A 27,323-nucleotide genomic window follows, 5' to 3' on the forward strand; every position below is an offset into this window, starting at 1 on the left:
TGTTAGCCAGGATGCTCTTGATCTCCTGACCTCATGATCCGCCCACCTCAGCCTCCCACAGTGCTGGGATTATAGGCGTCAGCCACCGTGCCCAGCTGGGAGGGGGAAATATTATAACCACCATCTGTATAACCCTTAAAGAGTTTCCTCTTAATCTCCACTCCCATTTAAAACAATGGTCATTTTCGGGCAGGAACGGAGGCTCACGCCTGTAATCCCAGCACTTTGGGAGGCTGAGGCAGGCTGACTACGAGGTCAGGAGATCAAGACCATCCTGGCTAGCATGATGAAACCCTGTCTCTAGTAAAAAACACAAAAAATTAGCCGGGCCTGCTGGCAGGTGCCTGTAGTCCCAGCTACTTGGGAGGCTGATGCAGGAGAACCACTTGAACCTGGGAGGTGAAGTCTGGTATTGGCTCATGCTTGTAATCCCAGCACTTTGGGGGGCCGAGGCAGGTGGAACACCTGAGGTCAGGAGTTCGAGACCAGCCTGACCAACATGGTGAAAATCTATCTACTAAAAATACAAAAATTAGCTGGGTATGGTGGCATGCGCCTGCAGTCCCAGCTAGGTTGCAGAGGCAGCGGTTGCAGGGAGCCAAGATAGCGCCACTGCACTCCAACCTGGGCAACAGAGCGAAACTCCGTCTCAAAAAAAAAAAAAAAAAAAAAAAAAGGCCAAGAGCAGTGGCTCACACCTGTAATCCCAGCACTTTGGGAGGTAGAGGCAGGTGGATCACCTGAGGTCAGGAGTTCGAGACCAGCCTGACCAACATGGAAAAACACCCTCTCTACAAAAAATACAAAATTAGCCAGGTGTGGTGGCGCATGCCTCTAATCCCAGCTACTTGGGAGGCTGACGCAGGAGAATCACTTAAATCCGGGAGGCAAAGGCTGCGGTGAGTCAAGATTGCACCATTGCACTCCAGCCCAGGCAACAGGAGTGAAACTCCATCTCAAAAACAAACAAACAAACAAACAAACAAACAAACAAACCCACAAAAACAAAAAAAAAATCATCTGGTATTAGGCTTCACAAATCATGATGAGAAACAATAAGGATACATATTTTAAAGTCCGATTAAACTACGCCAGGAAGTACAAGGCTACAGGGGACTATGACTGTTTCACTGTATCCCATGCCTGGACAACAGAGTGAGACCTGGTCTCCAAAAATAAACAAACAAAGAAACAAACTAACAAAGCTTCTAATACACCACACATCCCTCACCATTGCTGTATGAATTCAGTAGTGTCTCACTGTGTACCTCTCCAACTTGCCAGATTAACTACTCTCAAGGCAATAGGTACGAACCTGCTCTGTAGAAGAAGAGTTGTAAGCCCTGCCCACTTTTGCTCCAAGCTGGCTGTAATGAGAGACACCCAATCAATTCTACTTGTTCCTAAACCTGTTCACATCTGCTGCAAAAAAATGAAATAGGTGCAAAAAAGGGAACTGCTACTTCTAGCAAAACTTTTAGGGCACAATTCAAACAATTTGAAAACCCACATCTAATTAAACATGGGTTAAGAAAACTTGCAGGCTGGGCATGGTGGCTCACACCTGTAATCCCATAATCCCAGTACTTTGGGAGGCCAAGGTAGGCGGATCACTTGAGGCCAGGAGTTCAAGACCAGTCTGGCCAACATTGTGAAACCCTGTATCTACTAAAAATACAAAAACTGGGCCAGGTGCAGTGGCTTATGCCTGTATTCCTAGCACTGTGGGAGGCCGAGGCGGGCAGATCACCTGAGGTTGGGGGTTCAAGACCAGCCTGACCAACATGGAGAAACCCTGTCTCTAGTAAATACTAAACACAAAATTAGCTGGGCGTGGTGGCACCTGTCTCTAATCCCAGCTACTCGGGAGGCTGAGGCAGGAGAATCACTTGAACCCAGGAGGCAGAGGTTGTGGTGAGCCGAAATCGCGCCGTTGCACTCCAGCCTGGGCAACAAGAGTGAAACTCCGTCTCAAAAGAAACAAACTGGCTGGGTACAGTGGCTCATGTCTGTCATCCCAGCACTTTGGGAGGCCAGGGCAGGTGGATCACTTGAGGTCAGGAGTTTCAGACCAGCCTGGCCCACATGGTGAAACCCTGTCTCTACTAAAAACATAAAAATTAAAAAATAAATAAATAAATAAAAATTAGCCAGGTGTAATAGTGAGCACTTGTAATCCCAGCTACTCGGGAGGCTGAAGTAGGAGAATCGCTTGAACCTGGGAGGTGGAGAGTGCAGTAAGCTGAGATCGTACCATTGCACTCCAGCCCGGGCAACAAGAGTGAAACTCCATCTCAAAACAACAATAAAACAAAAACAAAAACGAGTCAGGCGTGGTGGCGTGCACTTGTTGTCCCAGCTACTCGGGAGGCTGAGGCATGAGAATCCCTGGGAGACAGAGGTTGCAGTGAGTGGAGATCGTGCCACTGCACTTCAGCCTGTGCAACAGAGTGAGACTGTCTCAAAAAAGAAAACTTGGCCAGACAATAATAAAAATAAAAATAAAATAAAAAGAGTTGCCCAAACATTAAAAGGTTAGTGCATGAATGAACCTTTATGCATTAGGTAAAATGTAAAATGATTAAGGTGATTTATAATGCCCTGCACTTTACTTATCCTAACTGCATTGGGGAAGGTGGCTCTTATGGTTCTATTTACCTGCTTTCATATACTTCTGCTTCTTATCTGAGTTAACTAAAACAGCAAAAGGAAGAACTTAAGAGTGATAAAAATGTTTTTGTCTGTATTTAGAAAGAATAGTTATTAGCTGCCAGGCAACACTATGGGACCCTAGAACTTTAATGTAACTAAGTATGATCAGATGACTTACTACTCCGACAGTGACACAACATACCTTACCTGAAGAGGTCAAAGCAAGCTGGTCAACAACCTGAAAAAAACTGTTTTGTCACTGTTTTTGTTTTGCTACAAAAAGTAGACTGACCTGGTAGGAGGGTAAGATGGAGGTGCGGTGACTGGCTGCATGGGGTAGCTCCCAGGTACCTGGGGATAACTGTAGTTACTCTGTCCATATCCTAGGCTGGGCTGGTTGTAACCCCCTGTGCTAGACTGAGGTTGACTAGTCTCAGTGGGCTTGTTTCCATCCTGTGGTCTAAGAGGAGAAATAAAAAATAAATACAATTAAACAGTGACCTTTTTTGTGTGGTCTGCCAACCACAAAACTCCTGGGTAAGAATGCTACAAATCTATAAGCAATAAGCAATGTTATGATTAAGCCTGGAAATAAATACAATAAATACAATCCTAAAGTAAACTACATCAAACTGAGTGCTGGTCCAACTATATTTGCTTGAAGACAATGCTAAGAAAGGGGAAGAACCAATTGTATCCACAGAAGAGACATTAATATGTGCCATTCATCACAGTAAAAGCTATAAAAAGAGCGTTGTGATATTCTGTCCTACCAGTTTAGGTGATCCAGGAGACGTGATCTGTTAGGGAATAAATGCTTTTTCTCAAAGGGGACTGCTGAAGACTAGAAACTAACAATAATGTAAGTTTTAGGTTGGAGTAACATTTACGTAAGTCCATGGCATCATAAATTTAGAGAATTTGCAGGTTTATGACTCTTATTTATTAAAAACAGACCAGGCCAAACATGGTGGCTCACACTTGTAATCCCAGTACTTTGGGAGGCTAAGGTAGGAGGATGGCTTGAGCCCAGGAGTTTGAGACTGGCCTGGGTAATATAGGGAGACCCCACCTCTACAGAAATAGAAAAATATTATCCAAGTATGGTGGTATATGCCTGTGGCCTCAGCTATTTGGAAGGCTGAGGTGTGAGGACCGCTGGGGCATGGGAGGTGAAGGTTGTAGTGAGCTGTTAATCGTGTACTCCATCCTGGGTGACAGAGAGACTCCATCTCAAAAGATGCCAGGTGCGGTGGCTCATGCCTGTAATCCCAGCACTTTGGGAGGTCAAGGCAGGTGGACTGCCTGATGCCAGGAGTTCGAGACCAACCTGGCCAACGTAGAGAAACCCTGTCTCTACTAGAAACACAAAAAAATTGGCCTGTCGCCTTGGCTCACACCTGTAATCTCAGAACTCTGGGAGGCTGAGGCAGGCAGATCACGAGGTCGAGAGATCGAGACCATCCTGGCCAACACGGTGAAACCCCGTCTCTACTAAAAATACAAAAAATTAGCCGGTTGTGGTGGTAGGCGCCTGTAGTCCCAGCTACTCGGGAGGCTAAGGTAGAAGAATGGCGTGAACCCAGGAGGCAGAGCTTGCAGTGAGCCGAGATCAAGCCAGAGCGAGACTCGGTTAAAAAAAAAAAAATTACAAAAAATAGCTGGGTGCGGTGGTGGGCGCCTGTAATCCCAGCTACTCAGGACGCTGAGGCAGGAGAATCACTTGAACCCCAGAGGCGGAGGCTGCAGTGAGCCGAGATTGTGCCACTGCACTCTAGCCTGGACAACAACAGCGAAACTGTCTTAAAAAAAAAAAAAAAAAAAACAAAAAACCAAAAAACCAACCAAACCAACCAACCAACCAGAAAAAATCATTTACTAAACGGGGCCGCATAAATTAATCTAACTTGGCTCCAAGTCTCCATAATGGAAACACCAGAGCAAGGCAAAGAGACCCCTCCCAACTCCCTGCTCGGATGAACCTGGAAGTAAGTATCCCTGTTAAATGATGAAAATTAATCTCAATTCCAAGGAAAACTCCAGGGGTTTCTATTACCTCTTGGCCCTAACAGTTTACATCACAGCTGCAGCAGACTGAGTTAGAGCTATTAGTATTTTAAGCAAAGCCCAAAGAATCAACAGGCAGGCCAGGCCAGGTGCGGTGGCTCACACCTATAAACCCAGCACTTTGGGAGGCCAAGGCAGGCAGATTACTTGAAGTCAGGAGTTCGAGACCAGCATGGCCAACATAGTGAAAGCTTGCCTCTACTAATACAAAAATTAGCCGGGTATGGTGGTGCATGACTATAGTCCCAGCTACTCGGGAAGCTGAGGCAGGAGAATAGCTTGAACCTGGGAGGTGGGTGCACTCGCCACTGCACTCCAGCTTGGATAACAGAGCAAGACGCCATCTCAAAAAAAACCAACCAACCAACCAACCAACCAACCAACAAAAAAACCCAGGAAAACCAGAGAGGGTGTGAAGTACTAACTTTTCCCAAGCTGAAATAGGTCCCTTATCAAACCCCAATTCATACATAAAACCCCCCAGATATGGCTTGGATATACTGTTGCATCAGAGCATCAAATGGGACTTCATACGTCTGATGACACTCTGAAAAGAGGCCCTTCCAGGAACGAGCCACTAAGTTTAACTTAGCTACCGCAAAGGCTGCCTACCAAGTATAAATTACCAAGGGGCTCTGATTACTCACTATGCATTTTAAAAGTAATTTCACGAGTGTTTGTCAGAGCTAATTTCTTACCTCTAGAGCAGGTAAGTCTAGGTTAGAAGTTGATTTCCTGTTTATTCCCCAAAATGTCTTCTTTCAAACCAGAATTCAATGTACCTTCAAGACTGTATACAGAAGCCACCTAAGTGACTGTCTGAAGCAAAGACCTAAAATCTTTTGTTAAGTAATAATTAACAGTTTAGCTGCTAACCAGTCATGGGGTATGAGCTCTGTGCATCCTATAGCAGGGTACCCAGGTAAGAATTTTTATTTGCCTATATTTAGATTATTAAGCCTCTACATAATGTAGAGAAAATCACGTCAACTGCTTAAGCCCGAGGTAGTGATGTTTTATTTCTCGAATATGGGTATGTTCTTTCCAGACAATTAGGTCATACGACCATTTCTTGGCTCACGTGATGCACCCCTTCCCCTCCTGCCCGTGTGAACTACCATGTTTTTCCCAAAGAGAAAGCGGTTATCCATTTACAAGGTCAATGAAACCAAAAATAAAAGCATCAAAAGTACAATTCTATCAGTCATGCTGTTTTGAGTGAAAACACACACACTCTTTAAAATAGCCTTCTCCTACCCAAAAAGGTCATTGTGAAACCAGAGAACCTATTCAGTGCCATTCCTCATGTTGGCCCTTGGATGGCACCATTTCACCTTTTTTTTAGATGGAGTCTTGCTCTGTCGCCCAGGCTGGAGTACAGTGGTGCCATCTTGGCTCACTGCAACCTCTATCTCCCAGGTTTACAGTGCTTCTCCTGCTCAGCCTCCCCAGTAGCTGGGATTACAGGCGTGCGCCTCTACACCCAGCTAATTTTTCTCGTTTTTTTTGAGACGGAGTCTTGCTATGTCGCCTAGGCTGGAGTGCAGTGGAGCAATCTTGGCTCACCGTAAGCTCCGCCTCCCGGGTTCATGACATTCTCCTGCCTCAGCCTCCCAAGTAGCTGGGACTACAGGCGCCTGCCACCATGCCTGGCTAATTTTTTGTATTTTTTAGTACAGACAGGGTTTCACCGTGTTAGCCAGGATGGTCTCGATCTCCTGACCTCGTGAACCCCCTGCCTCGGCCTCCCAAAGTTCTGGGATTACGGGCGTGAGCCACCGTGCCCAGCCAATTTTTTTGTATTTTTAGTAGAGACGGGTTTCACCATGTTGGCCAGGATGGTTTTGAACTACTGATCTCATATGATCCACCCGCCTTGGCCTCCCAAAGAGATGGGATTACAGGCATGAGCCACTGTGCCCAGCCAATTTCACTGTTAAATGCAGAATATTTCTGTGGTATGTTCTATCACATCAGTTACTATAATGTAACAACAGTGAACATCTGAGAGTATGTGAAAGCAACCATTAATAAGGAACTAATCCACAGATTCCTTTAAGTGTATGTAGTTGGTTTCTTTCTCTCCAACATGAGACTGACGCATTAAGGGGACCGTGGCCTTACCTTGTAGGTGCAGTGGCTGCTGGCTGCTGCCCATAGGCTGGATAAGCAGGCTGAGTGCCATATGCAGACTGAGCTGCATAGGAGGCCTGGGTGGTGGTGACTGTAGCAGTGGTGGTATCATAAGCACCAGTGCCATACCCCTGGACAGGCTGGCTGTATGCCTGGGGGGCAGTTGGAGTAGTATAACCTAGAACAAAGGAGAGCTGCATCAGATTTCAGGCCCCCTCAAAGATCTGCCTACACACTCATTATCACAACAATTTGTAAACCACTTACTTTTAAACCATCATGATATTGAATCCCTTTAAATATTCCCCCTTCAGCAATAGTAGCAACAAACCACTATTTAAAGCCTAAGTTCTCTGAATATACCTAGTTTTTGGTAAAGTAACCGTCTCATTTGGTCTAAAACAACACCTAAGAGAAATGGCATGTCATGCTACAGAAAGCAGGGTTCCTTCTGACCCCTCTTGAACGCTGTGAAAGGAGACAAGTCTGTTTTTGCCAAGTCTGTACTAATTTTGCTAGCAGGTCTTCTTAACAAGTTTCTGAACAAACTTACACACCCCAAAATGCCCTCAAGCAGGAATAAAATATCCCAGAAAAAAAGGTAAAAGGCAAATGACATAGCATTTTAAAATAATTACAAAATAATGATCCAGGTACTAGTTCTAACACTAAAACCTGTAATTTGGGTAGTAATTCATCACTTTCTTTTAGTTCCAAGCACTACATCACGTGAAGAACAAGCTCAATTACTTGAGCACATGAATAATAAAGATAAACTATAAATTATAGTTGCTTAACACAGGTTAAACTTTTTTGGTTAATTATTTAAAATTAAACTTCGATACTGCTCCAAACATTTAAAAGGTAATATTTTCACATCATAAAGCAGATTCTTGCCTGGTTATCAAGTTACTCAGCTCCATTCCTCTCTTACTTACCTACCACAAGCAAAAGGCCTTTTCCTGCTCAGCAATATTGGAGGTAAACCCTAGAGTCCCTCTTCCCCTTCAGTACTTCACTAACCAGGTGTCAGAAAAGACCTGCTCTCACAGGTATGCTGCAAAGCAAGATGCACTCTCTCCCTAGCTCCTGCCTCTACCAGACCAGGCAGGATCCATGCCTTTCCCTTTGGGACCTGGGCGTGGAGCATGATCAAAACCACAAAAGTCTGCAGCTCCTAGCTAGAGTCCCTTTTATTGTAAGAAGTGTTACAACCATTCCTGGTGCTGGACTCTTCTTCCTCATGGTCAATGGGTACAATTAAGCCATGCAATAAAAAGTTTGGTTTACACTTTGGGATGCTGAGGTGGGAGGACCGCTTGAGTTCAGCAGTTAAGATACCATCCTGGGCAATACAGTGAGACCTCGCCTCTACAAAAAATAAACAAACTTAGCTGGGCATGGTGGTATGAGCCTTCAGTCACAGCTACTTGGGAGGCTGAGGTGGGTGGACTGCTTGAGGCTGGGAGGTCAAGGCTGCAGTAAGACAAGATCCAGCCTAGGCAACAGAAAGAGACCCTATCTTAAAAAAAACAAAACTTTGGTCTAGGTGCTGGCATTTATATCCATCAGAGGAAAAAAAAAGTCTAAATCTCACTGAAGAAAAAGTTTCTGTATTTAAAATAAATCCTGAATCAAGACTGCCCATTTTAGTTAAGATTTAGGGACTTGAAGTGTCCTCACATACTAGCCAAAAACAAGTATCAGTTTCCTTTTGTAAAATCACCTTTTGTAGCACAGAGTATAATAATACTCTTTTCTTCTCTACCTCAAATATTAAAAGGAAATTCTGAAATCATACACAGAGATAGTAATTTCCTTGTCAAAACTGCTGGGTTAAAATGTATATGAAAGCATACATAGTTTCTTTCAGAAAACAGGAAGCCCCAAGCAAAAAAAGTTTTTGAGTTGGCACGTTGTTCATCTGAACTGCTTAAGTTTTTTGCAGAGTCCTAAGGTCAACCACATAAGGCATTCATTTATTTAAATTTAATTAGAATCTAATACCATCTACCCTACCGTTCATACACCGATTACTCCCCACTACATGACAGAACACCTATAAGATTTACAGGGAGGGCAATTAAAAAAACAAAAAAACTAAAAGTGATCAGGGCAATAACTCATGTCATAAAACTACGCAGCAACAGTTAGGGCCTTGTCATGCTAAGGATTACAACAATAGACACTGGGTTAATAAATAATCTTTTAATTAATCTCTAGTACCCACAAAAGCAGCCAAGCAAAATGAACAAAAATCAACAGAGCAAAATGATTTAATGACCAAAAAAAAGTCCAGTGGCAAAAAAAGAAAACACACCTACTATGTGCTGACAACTCGAAGGAAAAAGGTGGTAAGAAGTATTACACAAACCGACCAAAATTTTTGTTCAATGTAAAAATTCAAAGTTTTTAAGAATTCCATTGTATTGAGGTTTATATAGCCCCTTTCTTCTGATGTTTAATTTTTAAAAATCCTACAACAGTGTATTTTTATCTATTCCCTCCAGTAATTTTTATGTTCAAAGGCAGTATGAGGTAAGGAAAAATGCAGCTTGTGTGCTTGAAATCACTCACTACCGATTAGACTCCTGCTTAGTTTTGTTCACACAGTTTCCTTATCAGGCTTAATTTTGGTGTTTTTATACCCCAAAAATTCTTGGGAGGATTAATGGAGATAAGGCCACCCCATAAACTGTGAATTCTATACAAACATTATTAAGTGCAATCTCCAGCTCATCAAAGCTACTAGTCTCTATACTAGAGTGACCTGTACTTTTCAGGCCCACAGTCATGATAGGGCTTTTTCAACCAATGACAATGGGATACATGGCTCTAGAGAACCATTAATTTGCCTGTAAATCACTCCGTCTCATCCCTGTAAAATGATCTAAGGATTCCAAAGGTTAGATCTAGGCCACATTAATTTTCACATCATACTTGTTTTAAAAAATGTAATAGCTTTAATACATGAAGTCTATCTCACAAGTTCAAAATTCTATGCTAAAAAATCCAAACTGCATAAATTAGTTCCAGCTCTTCCCACAGCTGCAATGAACGCCACTACAAAGTTTAGATAAACATTTCCCATCCTATTCGAGAAACACCCTAGATGGGTTAGGAATTACTTCCCATCAAAATCAGGATACTGGTACTCAATGAGATAAATTACAGACAAGTTTTTCCCCTTAACTGGACTATATATAACGCAGACCTAAAGACAGTTTGAAAATAAGAGCTCTGATATCTTTCAGACTTTATTAAACAGTCCTTCGTAATAGCAATAATAAAAGGGGCGGGGATAGAGAGCCTGAAACATTACACAGCACTGAACACAAAAAAATTATCATAGATTTTTCATGTATCCCACCCAACCTCAGCATCAGAATACCATTTCTTCTAATTCTTAGAATAGTTTATTTTTTCGTTTCTTGGAACAATGTTATATATATTCAAGACATATCATGGATTAAAATAATTCATTTAACACTTAAAACAGAAAATAAAATGTGTCTGGACTGGAAACCAACCAATAGACAAACATGATACATGCAGGGTGGCAGTCTGCTCCTCTACATAAATCTCATCATGCAATCTATCCTTCAGGGAACAGGGGAAAATCAGCTGGGGAGAAATCATCTGAAATACCTTTGGGAAGGTAAATAACTATTATTAAGGCTTGAAACAAAGTAATATTAAATAAGAAAACCTTTCCCAAAATCATATAAAGAATAGGACATGGATCTGCAAATGGCACCTGAAGCAGTTTCTCATTAGCACCTTGCTGTGTGTGATGTTAGAAAGTTTGGGTGTTAAACAAATGAAAACACCTAAAGGATTAACATTACAGGGTTAGACAAGATGGAAAGCATTTCCCATGCAAGAATGAGCAGGATAGTCAAACCTGTACTGGTCCCTTCTACTGTGGAAAGCACAAAACAAAAAGTAGAGGGTACACTATCAGATGAAGCAAACATGTGAAAACCAGTTTGATTTTTAAGCAGCTCAATTTAAGAAGGCTCATTCTTACTCAGTATTAGCATTAGCAAAATCTTTTAAATAGTCTCCATTTCGTTGTGAGATTATCCAATACACTGTATAAAACAGTTAAAAGTTCTTTTCTCTCTTGGAATTTATCCCACCCACATTCTATTGGAAATCTCTCAAGACTATAAGAGTAGGAAAGAAAGAGAAAAAATACCTCTTCCTAAGAATAAAGGATTCCCCAGATGCCAAGGTATGGACCAGAATATACATCCAAAAGCATGACTAATAAACTTCTTAGCCAATGCCCTAGCCAAAACGACCCAAATACCTCTCCAAGGCAGGCCTTACCAGTGGGAGGCTGTCCATAAGAAGTTGCATAGGCGGTCTGCCCATAGGTTGCAGTGGTCTGAGCCTGGGTATAGCTGACATCAGTGGGCTGTCCATAGGTTCCATAGCTTTGTTGCCCATATGCCTGCTCCAAAAAAATGAATGCAAGAACTTCATATATCAACTTTTGTATTTTAGCAATAAAATGGATTGCTAAGTTTCTGAATTGGAGAACCAAAGTCAAAAACATTCCTTTCTAGAAGAGAAAAAAAAAAAAAAAAGACAAATAATCACAGTATCATAACGTTATCCCTTATCTAATTCACTCATATTATGGTAAAGTTAGCTACAAAAAAAGCTCATTAGATAAGTAGGCAATGTCATTCACAGCTTCTCAGAGGGGGGAAAAAAGATAATCAGGCAAAACCTCAGTTAACTATACACGAGATTAACAAGACACTCTCAAAGGAAGAGCAATAAGGGCACAGGTGTATTAATTGCCAGCACTTAGCGTAGCACAGTTTTAGTGATTGGAAACAAAAGGTAGGAAGACAAATGAACAAAGAGAAAGCAATGAAGAGGGCTAAAATCTGTCAGAAAAAATTGAAAACCAGATTTTCAGCCTGACAAAAGACTTTAAAACTACTACACCACTTCAAAGAAAATGAACCAGAACGCTGTATGTCCTCTTATGGTGGGCACATCAGGAGTACTGTCTTTTGAACTTAGACATCAATAATACTTAAAATCAGGCAAGGAATAAGCTGTTCTTTCAGATATTAGCATGATTATTCTCTAGGTTTGTTTAAATGACCAGTTATGTAAGATCTGCCAGAGACATCACATTCTGCCTGTCCTAGAACATGTTTCCAAGGCAGTTATTAGTATCCATTTTATAGCATGGATCATTTCAGAATCCAACATCATCTTGAGAACACTAGAAGGCTAATTTCTAGAATCTGTTGGCCTAGGCTTTTTAACAGACTCTTCCCTGGAAATCAGGAGCTCCTTGGCTAGGTCACCAGTTTTTAGAGCTAATCCCACCACTTACTGTACGACCACTGGCAAGTTACTTAATATCTATGCATTGCAATGTTCTCCTCTGCAGAATGGTCATATCATCCTTGTCCTTTGCAGAACTGCTATGATGAATAAATTCACTAAATTTAAACATAATGAAGAAAGACCAAGCATGGAACAGGGCACCTAACTTGAGAAATCATACTAAAAAGTTATAGAGAGCCAATTATCAGCCTCTGAATGGTTTCATTTATGATGGCAGAATGGAGTCCTTCACACTCCCACTGTGAAAGCTTGAAATGCCTGGGTATTTTACTATCACACACACATTACTCATTTATTTTACTGGATAACTGAAAGATAACTGGATAATTTACTGATTTTACTTAGAGGTGCAGCTACATACAATTATCTTAAAGATTACCTGGGTGGTCTGTGCATATCCTTGAGTGGGCTGGGCGGTGTAAGCACTGTAGCTGCAAAAGAATTAAATGCAACAACTTGAATAGAGAACATTCAAATACCACCTCTACAATTATAGAAGGCTCCATACTCAAAAAATATTAATCACAGACAAAATGCGGTCATAGAAGACTGACTTACCCCTGCTGCGCTGCAGCTTGGCTATAGGTACTGTAATCTAGAGGAAAACGAGGAGAAAAAATAGTGTAGTTAGCAGAAACAAGAAGAGAAAAAAAGGGGAAAGATTCATGTGGCAGGAAGAATTATTTAAACTGTAGGGGAACCTGCCAACACAGGTCCAAATGAGTCCCCCTTATCTCTCAACACCTAATAGAAAAAAAAGTCTAAGCCAGTTAAACTCAACATTTGACTATGGGACTAGCTAATGAGGTCAAGATCAGCTGATTTGGCAGGTATACTTTGCATGTTCTCATGACCACAAAACCCATCCCAATTCCGACTGTCATTTGAAACACAGATGATCATCAGTATCTCAGACTTACAACAGGATCAGAAGTTTTTTCCCTCATATAAAACGGAGGCATGCAACAACAATACAAAGTTTAACACTAGATTGGTTAGGTTAGAACCTACCTCTCCTCAAAAATTAGTTTTCACTCCCCTCCCTTTAGCAAGTTAGACAAACCACCATTCCCTAGCTCAACGACAGTGAAACAGAATGGCAGAAAAGAGGGCAGTCACCACACTCCAGTGTTTTAAAGGGTTTGCTGTGTCAGAACTACATTTGTGCAGCAACTTAAAAGCTAGATATATTATAAATCCTGGTGAAGCAGAACTAAGGCAGAATCCTGAAGACAGGCAAAGAAGAAAAAGCATTTAACCTTTCTGGGAAAAATTTGGCAACACCACTGTCTCTCATACAACTCAAAATGATTTCGACTTTAAAAAGTAAACCTCCCTATAATTTTCCTTTTCCTATGAAATTCACAGCATGCGTCCAAAGGTACCAAAAACTCTGGTCCACTGAGGTGTCTACAAGTAGTAAAAACAAAAAGAAAATAGTTTTTAGAGCACTACTGCATTGAAGTTAGGTAAGTTTAGTTTCTTTAAAGGCAGTTAATTATTTTTGAAAATTCTGCCCAATTCTTTCTTCTCCACAAGAATACATATCTTGTTCTGTCTGAAGACAGTTACTGCCATTAGGACGGAAAAAAAGGGGTCCTTTATTTTCCAATCAGAAAGTAGTCCCTTATCCAAAATCAACAATTGACAGCTCTTTATTGCATCCACTTCACGCAATCCAAAGCCAGCCTCACAATCCCTGGGGCGGCCTGAGAGAGCTTTGCTGAATCCATCTCTTCACGTTGGCTATCTGTCTACCGCTCTATACTTTAGTGGACTACTTTCTTTCCTTTGTACACACTCGTAACTCAAAACCCTGAATCACCAAGAGGATCAAATCAACTGCCCAAAGGCTACCTATAATGAAAAAATAATTTGTTCATGGCAATCTTAAAGGCATTTTCAATAGCACTACAAGTCATACTCTGTGTGACATTAAAACTAAATGCAAATCATTTCTTCCACGTGGCATATACAAAATAAACACAGCAATGAATCATTCAACATCAAATATTTTAATTCACGTTTTGTTAAGGTCTTTGATAAATGATTCTAAATCACCGACATGTAAGTACAGTTTGCAAGACGACTTTTACACAATAGCAGTTATGTAAAACATAAAACTGGCAAAGCTGATATGGAACAACTAATGACCTCTTAACAGTGAGAAACCAAAGGATTCGGCCCTATACTAACTGGTGGGCTATGGAAGGTAGCAAATTTGTTTCATGAACTTACATGTATCTTCCTAGAGCACACAAACATCACTGGACCTCAAACAAGCTATTAGGTTGGTGCAAAAGTAATTGCGGTTTTTGTCATTAAAATGGCAAAACTACAATTACTTTTGCACCAACCTAATACAATTACAAACTGGTCAGATTATTCAGCAACCGTGTTTGTTTTTAACCCCCAAAAGTGAGCCACAGACTTCACTAAAAATCACTTCACTGTGATTGAGGGGTGAGGGTTCTAGATTGCAGCGAGTCTTTTCTACATGAGATACACACGAGAGAAAACTTCTATTATTATTAACCCAAGGCAATGCTTTAACACTTTATAGCAGTCACTATGGAAGCTGCTTCACACTACCTGAGTTGAAGTCAGCATGGGACAAATTTGTGGAATGGTTATGCAGGAAGGTCAGAAAGGCTCAAAAGCTTAACAGGTCTAGCCTAACTTCTGTATTTTACAGGAAAGGAAACTAAGGCCCAGATTACTTATGTGACTCTCTGAAGGCCCCCCAGCCAGGCCTAATGTGTTTACTTTGTGTCAACGGAAACCACAACTGTAATTCTAATACAGTACAAGCACATGGTAGTTACTAGTGAACAAGGTTTGAACAAAGTTGACTGAAAAAAGACATGTCCGGCCATGCAAAAATGTCAACGCACACGTTTTGCCTTTTCAGGCTTTTGCAGAGGAGAAGAGGGTGGATAGGGCACCTAGGAAACCACTTTCCACCAGGAGGTTTAGCTGTGGTATTTGAGTCCTCTCTTCTACCGGCCTTCTTTGGTATTCCAGCAAGAACACCCAACACTTACCTGTTTATTGACCACACAGATGGGGTGAATTCTTAAACTGTCCTTAAGTTGGTGGATTCTGGACTCTAAAAAACTCTGGAGGGTCCAGAGCTTTTCCTGTTTTCCCTCTCATCTTCTCCCACTGTCTCTAAGGCCTGGAATCAGGTGGCCTCAGAATACCCCCAGAGGCAAAAATGCTCCACCCTGCCAATTTCCGCGGGTTAGTGTACCCACAGCTTGCGAACTGCAGGTGGTGGCTAGGCGACACTCTTAAATGCTCCTTCCATCAATGACCACTCTACTCCCATTTTGGAGTTCCCATCCGGGGCTTGCTTTCAAGTGCCTTTAAGATCGCCTCTACTGGCCTCTTTTCCCTCACCTCTGTCGACCTTCGCGGCCTAACGCAAGCGAATAAACGTGCGAGACCACTACTGAAATATAATTCAAATGCAGGCTCGGCCTTTTGTTCCTCCTAGGTCAGAGAGGCCAGAAATATCTTTCTGGTAGCATTTCTCGTCTCTCGATCCAGGCTGGCCTTATTATACAACGGATGTCCCTCGGCGTTTGCAGAAAAAGGGCCCTAGGAAGCCACTTAATTGGTTTTGGGGGAGGGGAGGGCGTGAATTAACAAATAACGATAAAAATGGAGAAGCCCAAAAAAGTGGCAAACTGGGGGCCCTGGAGGAGGGAAGCACATTCTGTCTAAAGCCCAGGAGGGCAGAAGTTCGGCTTGGGGCTGGAAGACGCCGAGAGGGCAGTTCGGCAGCGCCAGACGCCCCAGCCGACTGGGCCTTAAAAATGACGGGGCTCCCGCTCATAGGCCGGCACCCCTCGGCCCACAAATCCACGGTATCTTTCTTTGCTTTTTCCCCTGGTTTCTCGGGAAACCCTGAAAACGCGGAGGGAGGCCTCACAGGGATAGCAGCCTGCGGCCTCCCCGGCGGTTTCACAGTGACCGGCTCGAGGCCTGGCCAAATCCTCCGCTTCACGCAGGGCCTCGAAGGCCGCAGGCCCCGCCCACGTGGCGGGAGGCCCGGAGCGCAGGGCGCGAGGACCGCCACACAATGGAGGCCAAAGCGGGCCCCGCGCGCCACCGCTGCAGCAAGCCCCCTGCGCGCCGCGGGCGCCGGAAGATTCCAGAACCGGCCCGCCCGGTGGGGGGAGGGGAGAGGAACGCGGATCCCCGAGCTCGTCAGGTCGCGGCGGGTGCCTCAAACCCCTCTCGGCAACTCCACTCAGTCTTCCCAGCCAAGCCCAGAGACGAACGACCCCCAGTTTGGGCGTTCCGGCTACCGCCGGCGCGACCGCAGTTCCACCATACTCACCCGTGGACGCCATTTTCTCTCCTTCCTCCTCGTTCTCTCAACGTCCGTCTCCCTCTCGCTTTCCCTCTAGGCGCCGCACTGCGCAGGCGCAAATCCCGCAACCCCGGGCGCGACCATCAGGCCAGGCCACGGGGGTGGGGTCAGGAGGGATGAACCACCGCTTTCTCGTTCTTCGCGTGCGCAATCCTTGTCCCAATCCTCTCTAAAGAGCGCCCGACGTGACACTCGGGCCAAAATAGCACCTAAGGGGCCAGAGCGCCGGTGAGCGGGTCTCAGTGTGAAAGCGGAGAGGCTCTCTTCACGAGGCTAGGTTGTTTGGAATGGTTCCGTCCGCTGGCTCTAGGGACCGTCGCTGAAGAGTCTGCCCTGCAGGGAGACGGAGATCGGCGGGAGGGCTGGGGGAAGGGACCCGGACTAGAACAACTGCTGACTAATCCGCGGGCCGCGGGGAATGGGTGGCGCGCCAGCCGGCCGGCCGGGGTCACGCGGCCGGGTGTGCGCGGAATGGATTCAGGGTTCCCCGATCTCGCCCGGGAGCTAGAGTCCCGACTCCCAGCCCAGGTCCCCCACCGGCCTTTCGGGGTTGCTGGGCGCGCTCTGCAGTGAGTAACCGGGACGCGTGGCCCGGGCCAGCGGGGAAGGGCCCCGAGGCCGGTCGGCTAGGTGGGAGGCCTCGAACGCCGTTTCTGGCCCCGAGACCCCGTCCCCGGTAACGGTCGAGGTGGAGCACGCCCTTTAATCATCCCTCATCCAATACCCTTGTTCCTACAGAAGGGGAAACTGAGGTCCAAGGAAATTGAGTATCTTTGCAAAGTCCTCAGCTGAGTTCGAACCAGACAGATCCTGGGACCCCCTACTCTATCCGCCACCCGGAAGAATCTTCGTCCTTGTCTTTCCATTCTGCCCTCCCGGCTTCCCAGTAAGGTAGGCAGGGCCTGGTGGTGCACTGCCCGTTTCATAGATTGAAGAAAGTGAGGTCCAGGGGGCTCAAGTCCCAGTTCCGAGTGTCCACGGGCAAGCCTTTCACCCTTGCTAAGGAGCCCAGAGCTGGGGAATGGTTGTGAGGTGAGGATACAGGAGGAGGTATACGGTGGGTGTCTTGGCCCCAAACCCTGCCTCCAGGCAAGGCTGGCCCTGCCCACCTCTCTGGACCTCTAACCCCAGCCCCCTAGGTGGATACCCGGGTCCACGAAGGGCAGGGTTCACCTTCAAATCCCTCAGCAGGACCAGGAGTCAAGCTAGTGTCCTTTTTTCAGTGAACATATATAAAGCACTGGTTGTGTGCTGCGAATACCCTGGGAAATGTGGGGTTTGATCAGAGGAGCCATGAGCTCAGACCACCTGCCTAGGGAGACAGACTGGTCAAGCTGTGCTCCTAAGGATAAGATCCCTGATGTTGGGGGGCCAGAGGAGGGGAAAGGATATTTGAGCTGGGCTTCCAAGAGTAAAATAGGAGTTTGCCTGCTGGCGAAATGGAGGGAAGGACAATGCAGGCAGAGGAGCTTTCCACATTTTTCCTGCAGGAAACTGGTAGATGTGGAGAACGCGCTTGGCAGGGGAGCAAATTAGGCAGCCTTCTTGTCTCTCTGGGATCCTTCTTCCTGCCCTGAATCAGCTCAGTGGGAGTCCTGAGACAGAGAGGCTTGACCAGGGACCTACAGGCCCTGGAGGACGACGGGCTGGATGCAAGAGGAGAGCACAGGGGAGAAGGCCTTGCTTTGGTGGGCAGGGAAAGGCCATGTTTGAGGGCCAAAGCTGGGACCAGCTAGGCTGGAGCAGCCACCTCCATACTAAGGCCTTCTCGATGGGCCAGTTGGTGGCTACCAATGCCTGCCATGATTAGTGGGGATTGCTATGATTTATGGAGCAAGAGTTGTGGGCCAGGGCCTACCTTAGCCTATTCCTTTTTATTTCATCATCCTCTGAGGAAAGGAATTTCTGAATTCCCATTTTACAGATGAGAAGGGAGAGGCTCATCTGTAAAATGAGGCTCATCTGTAAAAAGATGAGGTTGGAAACTTGCCTTGGGACACGGAGCAGAAAGAGGTGGAGCCCATACTGGAGCCTTCCTGTGGAAAGGGGAGCTATGGCCAGAGGGGCTGTGCCAGTAAGGATGCAGGAGGAGGCTTATGGTGGATGGGCTCACCCTCAAAGGGGATGTCTCAGTCCCAGGTCTCTTAGTATGGCTCAAGGTGTGGGACTCCTGCCCTTCTGCCCCACCCTTCCCCAGTCTGCTTGCCCATTGGCTGGCCCCACTCCAGGGTCAAGGGCAACTGAAACCATCTGGAGCATTAAGGCTGGGCACAGGGTAGGGGAGGAAGGAGGGAGGTAGTAGCCTGAGGGAAGGGGGCGGACAGAAGCGGGCTAGAGATGGCCCTGAATTCGCCCAGGGGGGTGAGGGGCTGAACCCCTCTTTTTGGGAGTTTAGGGCCCATCAGGACTCAGGAGTCTCTATGCCTGTCCCCTGCCAGTCCTTAAACAGAGGTGAGTGGAATGGCAAGATGGCTTATGAGTGCATGGGTTAGGGTCTGAGCTCCACTATGGCCGAGCTGCTGGGCCTGCCTCTCCAGCCTGTTTCCACCTCTGTAAAATAGGGCTGTTGCTAAGGTGCTTGAGAGGGTATTGGTGAGACAAAACCTCCAATAACAACTTGTTATTGTTTTCTTTTACCCCCAGCGCACAGCCCTAGGACCACCCTTGACCATCCTCAACCAAGCTATGCATGCCAGGGGCCCCCATGGCCCACTGTCCCCGGCGCTGCCTCTCGCCTCCTCAGTCCTGATGCTGCTGATGAGCAGCCTGTGGCTGGTGGGGGCCGGCCCCAGCCTGGTCCTGGCCCCGGAGCTGTTGCTGGACCCCTGGCAGGGTGAGGGCCAGCCACGTGGACCTTGGAGGAAGCAGGAGACTTGCTGTAGGGCCTGGGCCCAGTTGGCAGGAGCAGCACAAGGCCTCCAGGGGTCAAGCAGGGATGGGGCCCAGTGTCCCGGGGGAAGCGTGGCCTTAGGAGCATGCTCAGCACATCCACAGCCAAGAAGGGAGGCAGAGGATTCGGCAGGGTGGGCTGGAACCTGTGGGTAGGAGTGCTTTTCTCATGGTTTCCCGGTCTGGCAGCTTTTCCTTGAAATAAGAACTAAGGCTTGGCGCAGTGGCTGACGCCTGTAATCCCAACACTTTGGGAGGCTGAGGCAGGTGGATCGCTTGAGGTCAGGAGTTCGAGACCAGCCTGACCAACATGGTGAAACCCTGTCTCTACTAAAAATACAAAAATTAGCTGGGCGTGGTGGCACGTGCCTGTAATCTCAGCTGCTCGGGAGGCTGAGGCAGGAGAATCACTTGAACCTGGGAGGTGGAGGTTGCAGTGAGTTGAAGTTGTGCCACTGCACTCTGGCCTGAGTGATAGACTGAGACTTTGTCTCAAAAAAAAAAGAGAAAACAACTAAGACTTTCAGCTAAGCATGAGGATGGAGGAGGAGGTGTTGGGGGTTCGAGGAGGGACCTTAGCTGAGCACCTGTTTCCCAATCATAACAACTCCAGTTTGTATTTGAGGACCCCCAATGGTGCTCAGAGAGGTTAAGTGATTTGACCAGGGTTACACAGCTTGAGGGAATGGGGTAGCTCCAGGATTGAAGCAGGCCATCTCATGCTCTCAGCCAGGTATGATTTAGTAAATACAGAAGCAGAGTACCTTCATGGTGTCTGGGACATAGTGAGTGCTCAGTTGCAGGTTGTCAGTGCAAAGACTGAGTGGCAGGTGCGGTGTGTTCTGTTTAATACCACAGAGGCGTAGCCACAGTGTTTGGAAGTCCTTGGTCCCATCCACCAATGATTAAGGGCTGACTGTGGGCAGACTGGCTCCTGGGGAGGGGAGGTGGGCTCAGCAGGTGGCCCTGGTGTAGGGTAACCTTCAACCTAGCACACCTGGGACAGCCTTGGATGTTGGGGCCACTAACCTGGCACATAAGCCCCTTCTCTCTCCCAGTGCACCGGCTGCTGACCCATGTCCTGGGCCACACGGCCCTGCCGGGCCTGCTCCTGAGCCTGCTGCTCCTGCCCACTCTGGGCTGGCAGCAGGAGTGCCACCTGGGCACGTTGAGATTCCTGCATGCCTCAGCTCTGCTCGCCCTGGCTTCTGGGCTGCTGGCAGTACTGCTGGCAGGCCTTGGGGTGTCTGGTGCAGCCGGCAGCTGTGGATACATGCCTGTCCACCTGGCCATGCTGGCTGGGGAGGTACACCACCCTAAACGGCCCCGTGGGGCACTGCCACCATGGCTGCCACCGTGGCTGCTGCTTGTCCTGACCCCACTGCTCAGCTCTGAGCCACCCTTCCTGCAGCTCCTTTGTGGCCTCCTTGCTGGCCTGGCCTGTATCCTTTGCCTGAGCCCAGGGCCCGTGGGGATGTGTGGGTTCTGTGGGTGGGTGCCTAGGAAGGAAGTGGCACAAAGGGGTGAAGTCCCAAGCAATACCAAGGAGCTGTGCACACACATTCCAGGAGCTTCTCCAAGTCTTCCTCTGGGACATGCTCTGGGCTGGGACCTGGGGGGGGTCATGGCCTGGTGGAGGTGCCAATTACAATGTAAAGGGCTCTGTGGGCTCCCTATAACATCAATGCCATTCTTCGCAGAAATAGAAAAAATAATCCTAAAATTTATATGGAACCACAAAAGGCCCTGAATAGCCAAACCACTCTGAGCAAAAAAATTAAAAAAATTAAAAGCCTGGCCAGGTGCAGTGGCTCACACCTGTAACCCCAGATCTTTGGGAGGCCAGGCGAGCAGATCACTTGGAGGTCAGGAGTTTGAGACCAGCATGGTGAAGCCCCATCTCTACTAAAAATTAAAAACTTAGGCCAGGCACAGTGGCTTATGCCTGTAATCCCAACACTGGGAGGCCAAGGTGGGCGGATCACAAGGTCAGGAGTTCGAGACTAGCCTGGCCAACGTGGTGAAACCCCATCTCTACTAAAAATACAAAAATTAGCTGGGCGTGGTGGCGTGCGCCTGTAATCCCAGCTACTTAGGAGACTCAGGCAGGAGAATTGCTTGAACCTGGGAGGCAGCAGCTGCAATGAGTCGACATCATGCCACTGCACTCCAGCCTGGGCGACAGGGCGAGACCCCAGTCTCAAAACCCCAAAAACAAAAATTAGCTGGGCGTGGTGGCAGGTGCCTGTAGTCCCAGTTACTTGGGAGACTGAGGCAGGAGAATTGCTTGAAATCGGGAGGCAGAGCCTGCAGTGAGCCAAGATAGTGTCGCTGCACTCCAGCCTGGGCGAGACAGCAAGACTCCCTCTCAAAAAAAAACAAAAGCCTAAGTGAATGGAAAGATCTCATGTTCATGGATTGCAATACTTAATATTGTTAAAATGTTAATGCTACCCAGTTGATTTATAGATCCCACACAATTCTTATCAAAATCTCAGTTGTCTTTTTTTGTTGTTGCAGAAATTAGCAAGCTGGTCCTAAAATTAATATGGAAATGTAAGAACCCAGAATACCTCAGATAATCTTGAAAAAGAAAAGCAAACCTGGAAGACTTTACACTTTTCAATTTCAAAACTTAAAACTACAAAAGTGGCCAGGCGCAGTGACTCACGCCTATAATCCCAGCACTTTGGGAGGCCGAGGCAGACAGATCACTTGAGGTCAGGAGTTCAAGACCAGCCTGGCCAACATGGTTAAACCTCATCTCTACTAAAAATACAAAAATTAGCAAGGCGTGGTGGTGCATGCCTGTAATCCCAGCTGCTCGGGAGGCTGAGGCAGGAGAATTACTGGAACCTGGGAGACAGAGGTTGCAGTGAGCTGAGATTGCACCACTGCACTCCAGCCTGGGTGACAGAGTAAGACTCTGTCTCCAAAAAGAAAAAAAAAGCCGTACAGAATTATAATAATCAAGATATTGTGGTACTGGCATCAGGATAGACATACAGATCAATGGACTAGAATCGACGATCTAGAAATAAACTGTTACATTTACTGTATAGTCAATTTATTTTGACAACAGTGCCAAGTCGATTCAATGAGGAAAAGAATATTCTTTTTAATAAATGGTGCTAGAGGTTGGGTGAGGTGGCTCACGCCTATAATCCTAGCACTTTGGGAGGCTGAGGTGAGCTGATTTCTTGAAACCAGCAGTTCGAGACCAGCCTGGCCAACATGGTGAAACCCTGTCTCTACTAAGAATACAAAATAATTAGCCAGGTGTGATGGTACGTGCCTGTCGGGAAGCTGAGGCAGGAGAATTGCTTGAACCTCGGAGGTGGAGGTTGCAGTGAGCTGAGATTTCACCACTGCACATCAGCCTGGGTGACAGAGCGAGACTGTCTCAAGAATAAATAAATAGTGCCACAGTGCTATTTATTGGGTGTTCTGCTTCTGAGAGAGATTTTTCTTTTTTTAATTTTTAGAGACAGGGTCTCGTTTTGTCACCCAAGCTGGAATGTGGCAACGCCATCATAGCTCACTACAGCCTCAAACTCTTGGGCTCGAGTGATCCTCTCGCCTCAGCCACCTCAGTAGCTGAGGCCACGTCCAGCTAATTTTAAAATTTTTTGTAGAGAAAGGGTCTATGTTGCCCAGGCTGGTCGTGAACTCCTGGCTTCAAGTGATCCTCCCATCTCAGCCTCCCAAAGTGGTGGGATTATATAGCTGTGAGCCACTTCGTCCAGCCCTAAGATGATTCATACCTATCGGGGAAAACAGTGCCACTGGAGAGAACAGGCTGGCCCCTGTACTCTGGATTGGGGACAGGAGTTATCCAGGCCTGTCTGAAGGCAAGAGCAGGTGTGTCTCTGGGACTTCTTCCAGGAAGGGTGGACCTTGAGTTACAGACCTGAAAAGGTGCATAGGGTTCTGGGAACAGAGTGGGTCAGGGGTGAGCCCAGGCTTTGGGGTAAGGCATACCTGGCTCTGGCTGAGTAGTTTCAGGCAGATCCCTTTTCCTTTCTGAGCCTCTCCTGCTGACCAGGGTGACGCTATTCCATGCTGGGCCACAGTGAGGAGATGGGAGGGAATGGTGGCCAGCACACTTGGCATGGGGCCTGGCCTGTGGCGTGGGCCCACCCCTGGCTGCTTTTGGTTTTCCTTGACTGGCCGCCCTGCCCCGGGCAGACAGACGCAGCTGGGGCCTTCCGGTGGCTGGAACCCTCAGAGCGACGGCTGCAGGCGCTGCAGGAGGGCGTTTTGTGCGGGACCTTGGCGGGGTGCTGGCCCCTGAGGCTCCTTCCCACCCCGGGCAGCCTGGCGGAGCTGCCTGTCACCCATCCTGCCGGAGTGAGGTGAGGGTAATGGGGGGGATGCCAGCCCAGGTGGCCACTGTGGCAGGGCTGGCAGTCAGGCCCTCTTCTGTTCCTACTCCCCTAGGCCTCCCATCCCTGGACCGCCTTATGTAGCCTCCCCTGACCTCTGGCCCCACTGTGAGGGCTCAGCCCTGTCCCCACCAGGCCTGAGGCCTGTGAAGCCCACCTGGGAGGGCTCCTCAGAGGCCAGCCTGGACTGGGCTGGGGCCAGCTTCTCCCCAGGGACTCCGATGTGGGCAGCCTTGGATGAGCAGATGCTGCAGGAGGGCATCCAGGCCTCACTTCTTGACGGGCCAGCCCAGGGGCCCCAGAGCGCACCATGGCTGTCCAAGTCCTCTGTCTCCTCTCTGCGGTAAGGTGGAGTGGGCAGAGGGGGGGTCCCCTCGTGTAGGGGCCAGTGTGGCCCTGACACTCCCCACTTGTCCCCCCACCCCCCACAGGCTGCAGCAGCTGGAGCGCATGGGCTTCCCCACGGAGCAGGCGGTGGTGGCACTGGCAGCCACAGGACGCGTGGAGGGTGCTGTGTCACTGCTGGTTGGAGGACAAGTGGGCACTGAGACCCTGGTGACCCAGGGAAAGGGTGGGCCTGCCCACTCTGAGGGTCCTGGGCCTCCCTAGCCCAGGCAGAGAGTGGGGCACAGGCAGGCCCTTGGGTACTAAGGGCTGGGCTGCATGTGGGTAGCCCGAGCTCCTGCTCTGTCTACTGAGGACCACAGCGGGGAGCAGGGGCACCTCTGGAGGCAGGAGAGGCCAGCATGCTGCCCTAGTATGTGTTTAGAATAAAAACCAGTTTGTTTTTCAACCTGGACCTCCTTGGAGGCAGCAGTTGTGTTTGACTCTTCTGTGTTGGCATCAGGGGGATGAATGAGTGAGTGAGCACCAAATGAATGAGCAGTTGTGGGAGAGCTGTTCCCTGATGTCCGGAGACACAGGCTTCCTGGCCCTGCACTATGTAGCCTGTACCTCCAGGAGGCTCTGTCCTCCAACACAGAGCATTCTTCACCACCCATTTCCAGCTCTCCTCCCATCGTGCTCTCATTCCTAGCTGCCCCCATCTAACCACACACTGAGACCAGGCTGCAGGGAATCAGGTAGGGGCCTTTATTGGCCAGCACACATCTACCTCCTGGCATCTGTCACAAGCATTGGTGGGAGCAGGCAGCCCCTTCTCCATGTCCCCATCCCCAACCTGAGATGTGGGAGGGCCTGGGGGCTCAGAGGGGAGAAATGAGGCAAGCAGCCCCTGGTGATCCAGTCAGAGGATTGGGCAGCTTGACCTCGGGGTGGGGAACCCAGCACTGGACAACAAGGAGGGAGGGGCACAGGAGGCCTCCCCAAGGTTTGGTTGGGGAGGAGAGGGAGGAGGACTGCTCCCTGCCCTGTCATCCCTGCATGTGCTAAGCCCCAACTCCTGAGCCCTCCTGTGCCCCTCAGTGCCTTTGGGCCTGGATACTCAGACAGCAGATGAGACGAAGCCTTGTACCTCTACCCCTCCTTGAAGGCCTGCCTCCCCCCACTTCACAGAGGGAAACTGAGGCCCAAGCCTCTCCTCTCAGCCCCTGCTCAGCCTCAGACATGTGCATGGTGCCAGGACTGAGACCTGCTTACCCCTAAGGCCTAGATGGCAGAAGGGACCCTGAGGATATTAATAAATATGGATGGGCGGTCCCTGGAGGCAGCTGGCCGAGTCCAGGTAGGAGGGGAAGCCTGGCCTCGTCTGCCCCAGGGGCCGCCACCGCCCTCAGCCTCTTTCGTCCCGGCTCCTGGGGGCCACGATCCGGTAGTTGGCTGCATGTCCGCCCCTCTTGCCCCGAAGGAGGCTGGGGGTGCCTGTGCCGGCAGGGCCTGCCCCAGACCCCATCTCTGGTTCTGCCGGAGGGAAGGAGAAGGAGAGAGGCCACATCAGGGGGGTTCATGTGAGGTACCCACCTCCCCTTGGCCCTCTAGGGGGTGGCAGAACTGGGCACCCTCTGCCAGGTATAATCCACCCTGGTATCTGGCTGCAGAGCTGTGGGAAAGGGGGTCTACAGATTGGGGTCTGTCAGGACTTACCAGCCCCCCAACCCAAGGAGAGCACTCAGCGCTTCTGTTTGATTCCTGCTTTGTCAAGTGGGGTTAACCACACCCGCTGCCTTTAGGAAGTGTTTAGCATGCCGTGAATGCTTCACATAAAGGCTGCTGCTTTTTTCGATTCATTTTGGGGTGGAGGTGTGCCCTGAATCATCCCTATGTGGTAGCTGGGTAAACTGAGGCTAGGGAACAGACTTGGGCTAGGCCACCAGTTGGGGGGAAGGGCTGAGGAGGCCAGGCTCTGCCACTGACCTACTGTGCAGTCTTGGGCGAGCTGGACCTCTATCAGGGTCTCAGTCATCTCATTGCTAAAACAGGGCAGTTCCAGACGGAACCGGAAAACTACTCATCTTTCAAAACCAAGGGTAGGAGCTATCTCCTCCAGGAAGCCTTCTGTGACTATCATCTCAGCCCTTCCCAAAGTAAAATGAGCAGGCGAGGCAGGTCAGAATAGGCTGTTTTTCTAGGGGGAGATGGACACTCAGGGAGGAGAGGGCCACGGGGGAGGACTCGGCTAAGCCTCCATAGGACAGATACTTGGGTTCTGGTGAACACCAGGTTCCCATTGAGGGCACTGCTAGGGAGTGGGCTATCCCCTCGTAATCATGACTGTGCCCTGACCCTGTGTGGCCCAGCCACCCGTACACCTCTGGGTTGAGATGAGGGCTCTTGGAGCAGACAGGCATATGTGGTCACTGAAAGGGACATTCCATGCCTTAACTCAAGGAGCATGGGAGGGGAGTGGCACAGAGCACTGGCCCCAGTGCCAGCTAGGATCATGTACTGGTCCTACTCTGCCAGTTATGTGGCCTGGGGCAAGTCGCAGAACCTCTGAGTGTCATCTGGAACGTGGGGATAATAGTCCCGTTTTTACACCCTTGTGATACATGTGTTTACCATGACCAGGACTGGAAAGTGGTTTTCACAGGAAATGCTGGATTATTATGGTTACTAGGTTGGTGTCGCTTCCACCCAGGTCTCCTGCAGGTCTGGTCCCTGTGAGTTTGTCACAATCAAATTTGGGGCCCTGGATGAGTGGCAGAGTCAGCAAACTTTTGCTGGTGAAGCCCAAAGGGCCAGCATGTTAGAGGAGAGACCTGGGGTGGACCCCTAGCCTGACCATTCCCATTCCTGTGACCCTGAAGCAGTCACAAGAGCCTCCGAGCCTCTGTTTCTTCATCTGTAAAATGGCCATGGCATCGCTCACCTAGTAGGCTTACTACTCTAAGAGACTGGAGATGATGGATCCAGCCCAGGTGGGCGAGACACGTGGCAGCTGATACTATTATAATTATTGATTATAACCTAAACAGGAACCCCATCTGGGTCTTCAGTAGCACCTGATATGTATGTTGGGCCAATGGGGAGGGTCCCAT

The 27,323-nt window shown here is 48.1% G+C and overlaps 3 protein-coding genes across 10 annotated transcripts in view; 1 reads left to right on the forward strand and 2 right to left on the reverse strand.

Annotated features, from left to right (window-relative positions):
• The window catches only part of EWSR1 (EWS RNA binding protein 1), a 31,251-nt gene extending 14,573 nt beyond the window's left edge, over positions 1–16,678 (reverse strand). For 2 of the 3 annotated variants that reach the window (XM_007975305.3, XM_007975303.3), the window contains exons 1-6: positions 16,580–16,671; positions 12,790–12,826; positions 12,611–12,662; positions 11,188–11,311; positions 6,844–7,030; positions 2,945–3,112 (exon numbers count right to left, since the gene is read on the reverse strand). In XM_007975305.3, the coding sequence (XP_007973496.1) occupies positions 2,945–3,112; positions 6,844–7,030; positions 11,188–11,311; positions 12,611–12,662; positions 12,790–12,826; positions 16,580–16,592 (581 nt within the window). In that variant the 5' untranslated portion in view covers positions 16,593–16,671. Of the gene's footprint in view, positions 1–2,944; positions 3,113–6,843; positions 7,031–11,187; positions 11,312–12,610; positions 12,663–12,789; positions 12,827–16,579 lie in introns of all 3 variants that reach the window. The other variant, XM_007975306.3, reaches the window with a different exon arrangement.
• Positions 16,679–16,947: 269 nt separating this feature from the next.
• Positions 16,948–24,679, forward strand: RHBDD3 (rhomboid domain containing 3). 3 transcript variants are annotated; one of them, XM_007975309.3, is made up of 8 exons: positions 16,961–17,181; positions 17,351–17,503; positions 19,008–19,063; positions 19,256–19,445; positions 20,560–20,943; positions 23,694–23,856; positions 23,942–24,229; positions 24,318–24,679. In XM_007975309.3, exons 4-8 carry the CDS (start codon positions 19,298–19,300, stop codon positions 24,493–24,495), a joined length of 1,161 nt encoding a protein of 386 aa, XP_007973500.3. In that variant the 5' UTR covers positions 16,961–17,181; positions 17,351–17,503; positions 19,008–19,063; positions 19,256–19,297; the 3' UTR covers positions 24,496–24,679. The 3 variants fall into 3 exon arrangements, with proteins under 3 accessions (XP_007973498.3, XP_007973500.3, XP_007973501.3); XM_007975307.3 differs by lacking the exon at positions 19,008–19,063 and having other exon boundaries at positions 16,948–17,181; XM_007975310.3 differs by lacking the exon at positions 19,008–19,063 and having other exon boundaries at positions 24,089–24,229.
• A 276-nt stretch (positions 24,680–24,955) lies between these two features.
• Positions 24,956–27,323, reverse strand: part of EMID1 (EMI domain containing 1) — a 53,027-nt gene continuing 50,659 nt past the window's right edge. For all 4 annotated transcript variants that reach the window (XM_073006838.1, XM_038007648.2, XM_007975287.3 and 1 more), the window contains one exon: positions 24,956–25,746. In XM_073006838.1, the coding sequence (XP_072862939.1) occupies positions 25,619–25,746 (128 nt within the window). In that variant the 3' untranslated portion in view covers positions 24,956–25,618. The remainder of the gene's footprint in view (positions 25,747–27,323) is intronic.

The sequence above is a fragment of the Chlorocebus sabaeus genome, chromosome 19 (assembly GCF_047675955.1).
Source record: "Chlorocebus sabaeus isolate Y175 chromosome 19, mChlSab1.0.hap1, whole genome shotgun sequence".
In the NCBI taxonomy this organism is placed as follows: domain Eukaryota; kingdom Metazoa; phylum Chordata; class Mammalia; order Primates; family Cercopithecidae; genus Chlorocebus; species Chlorocebus sabaeus.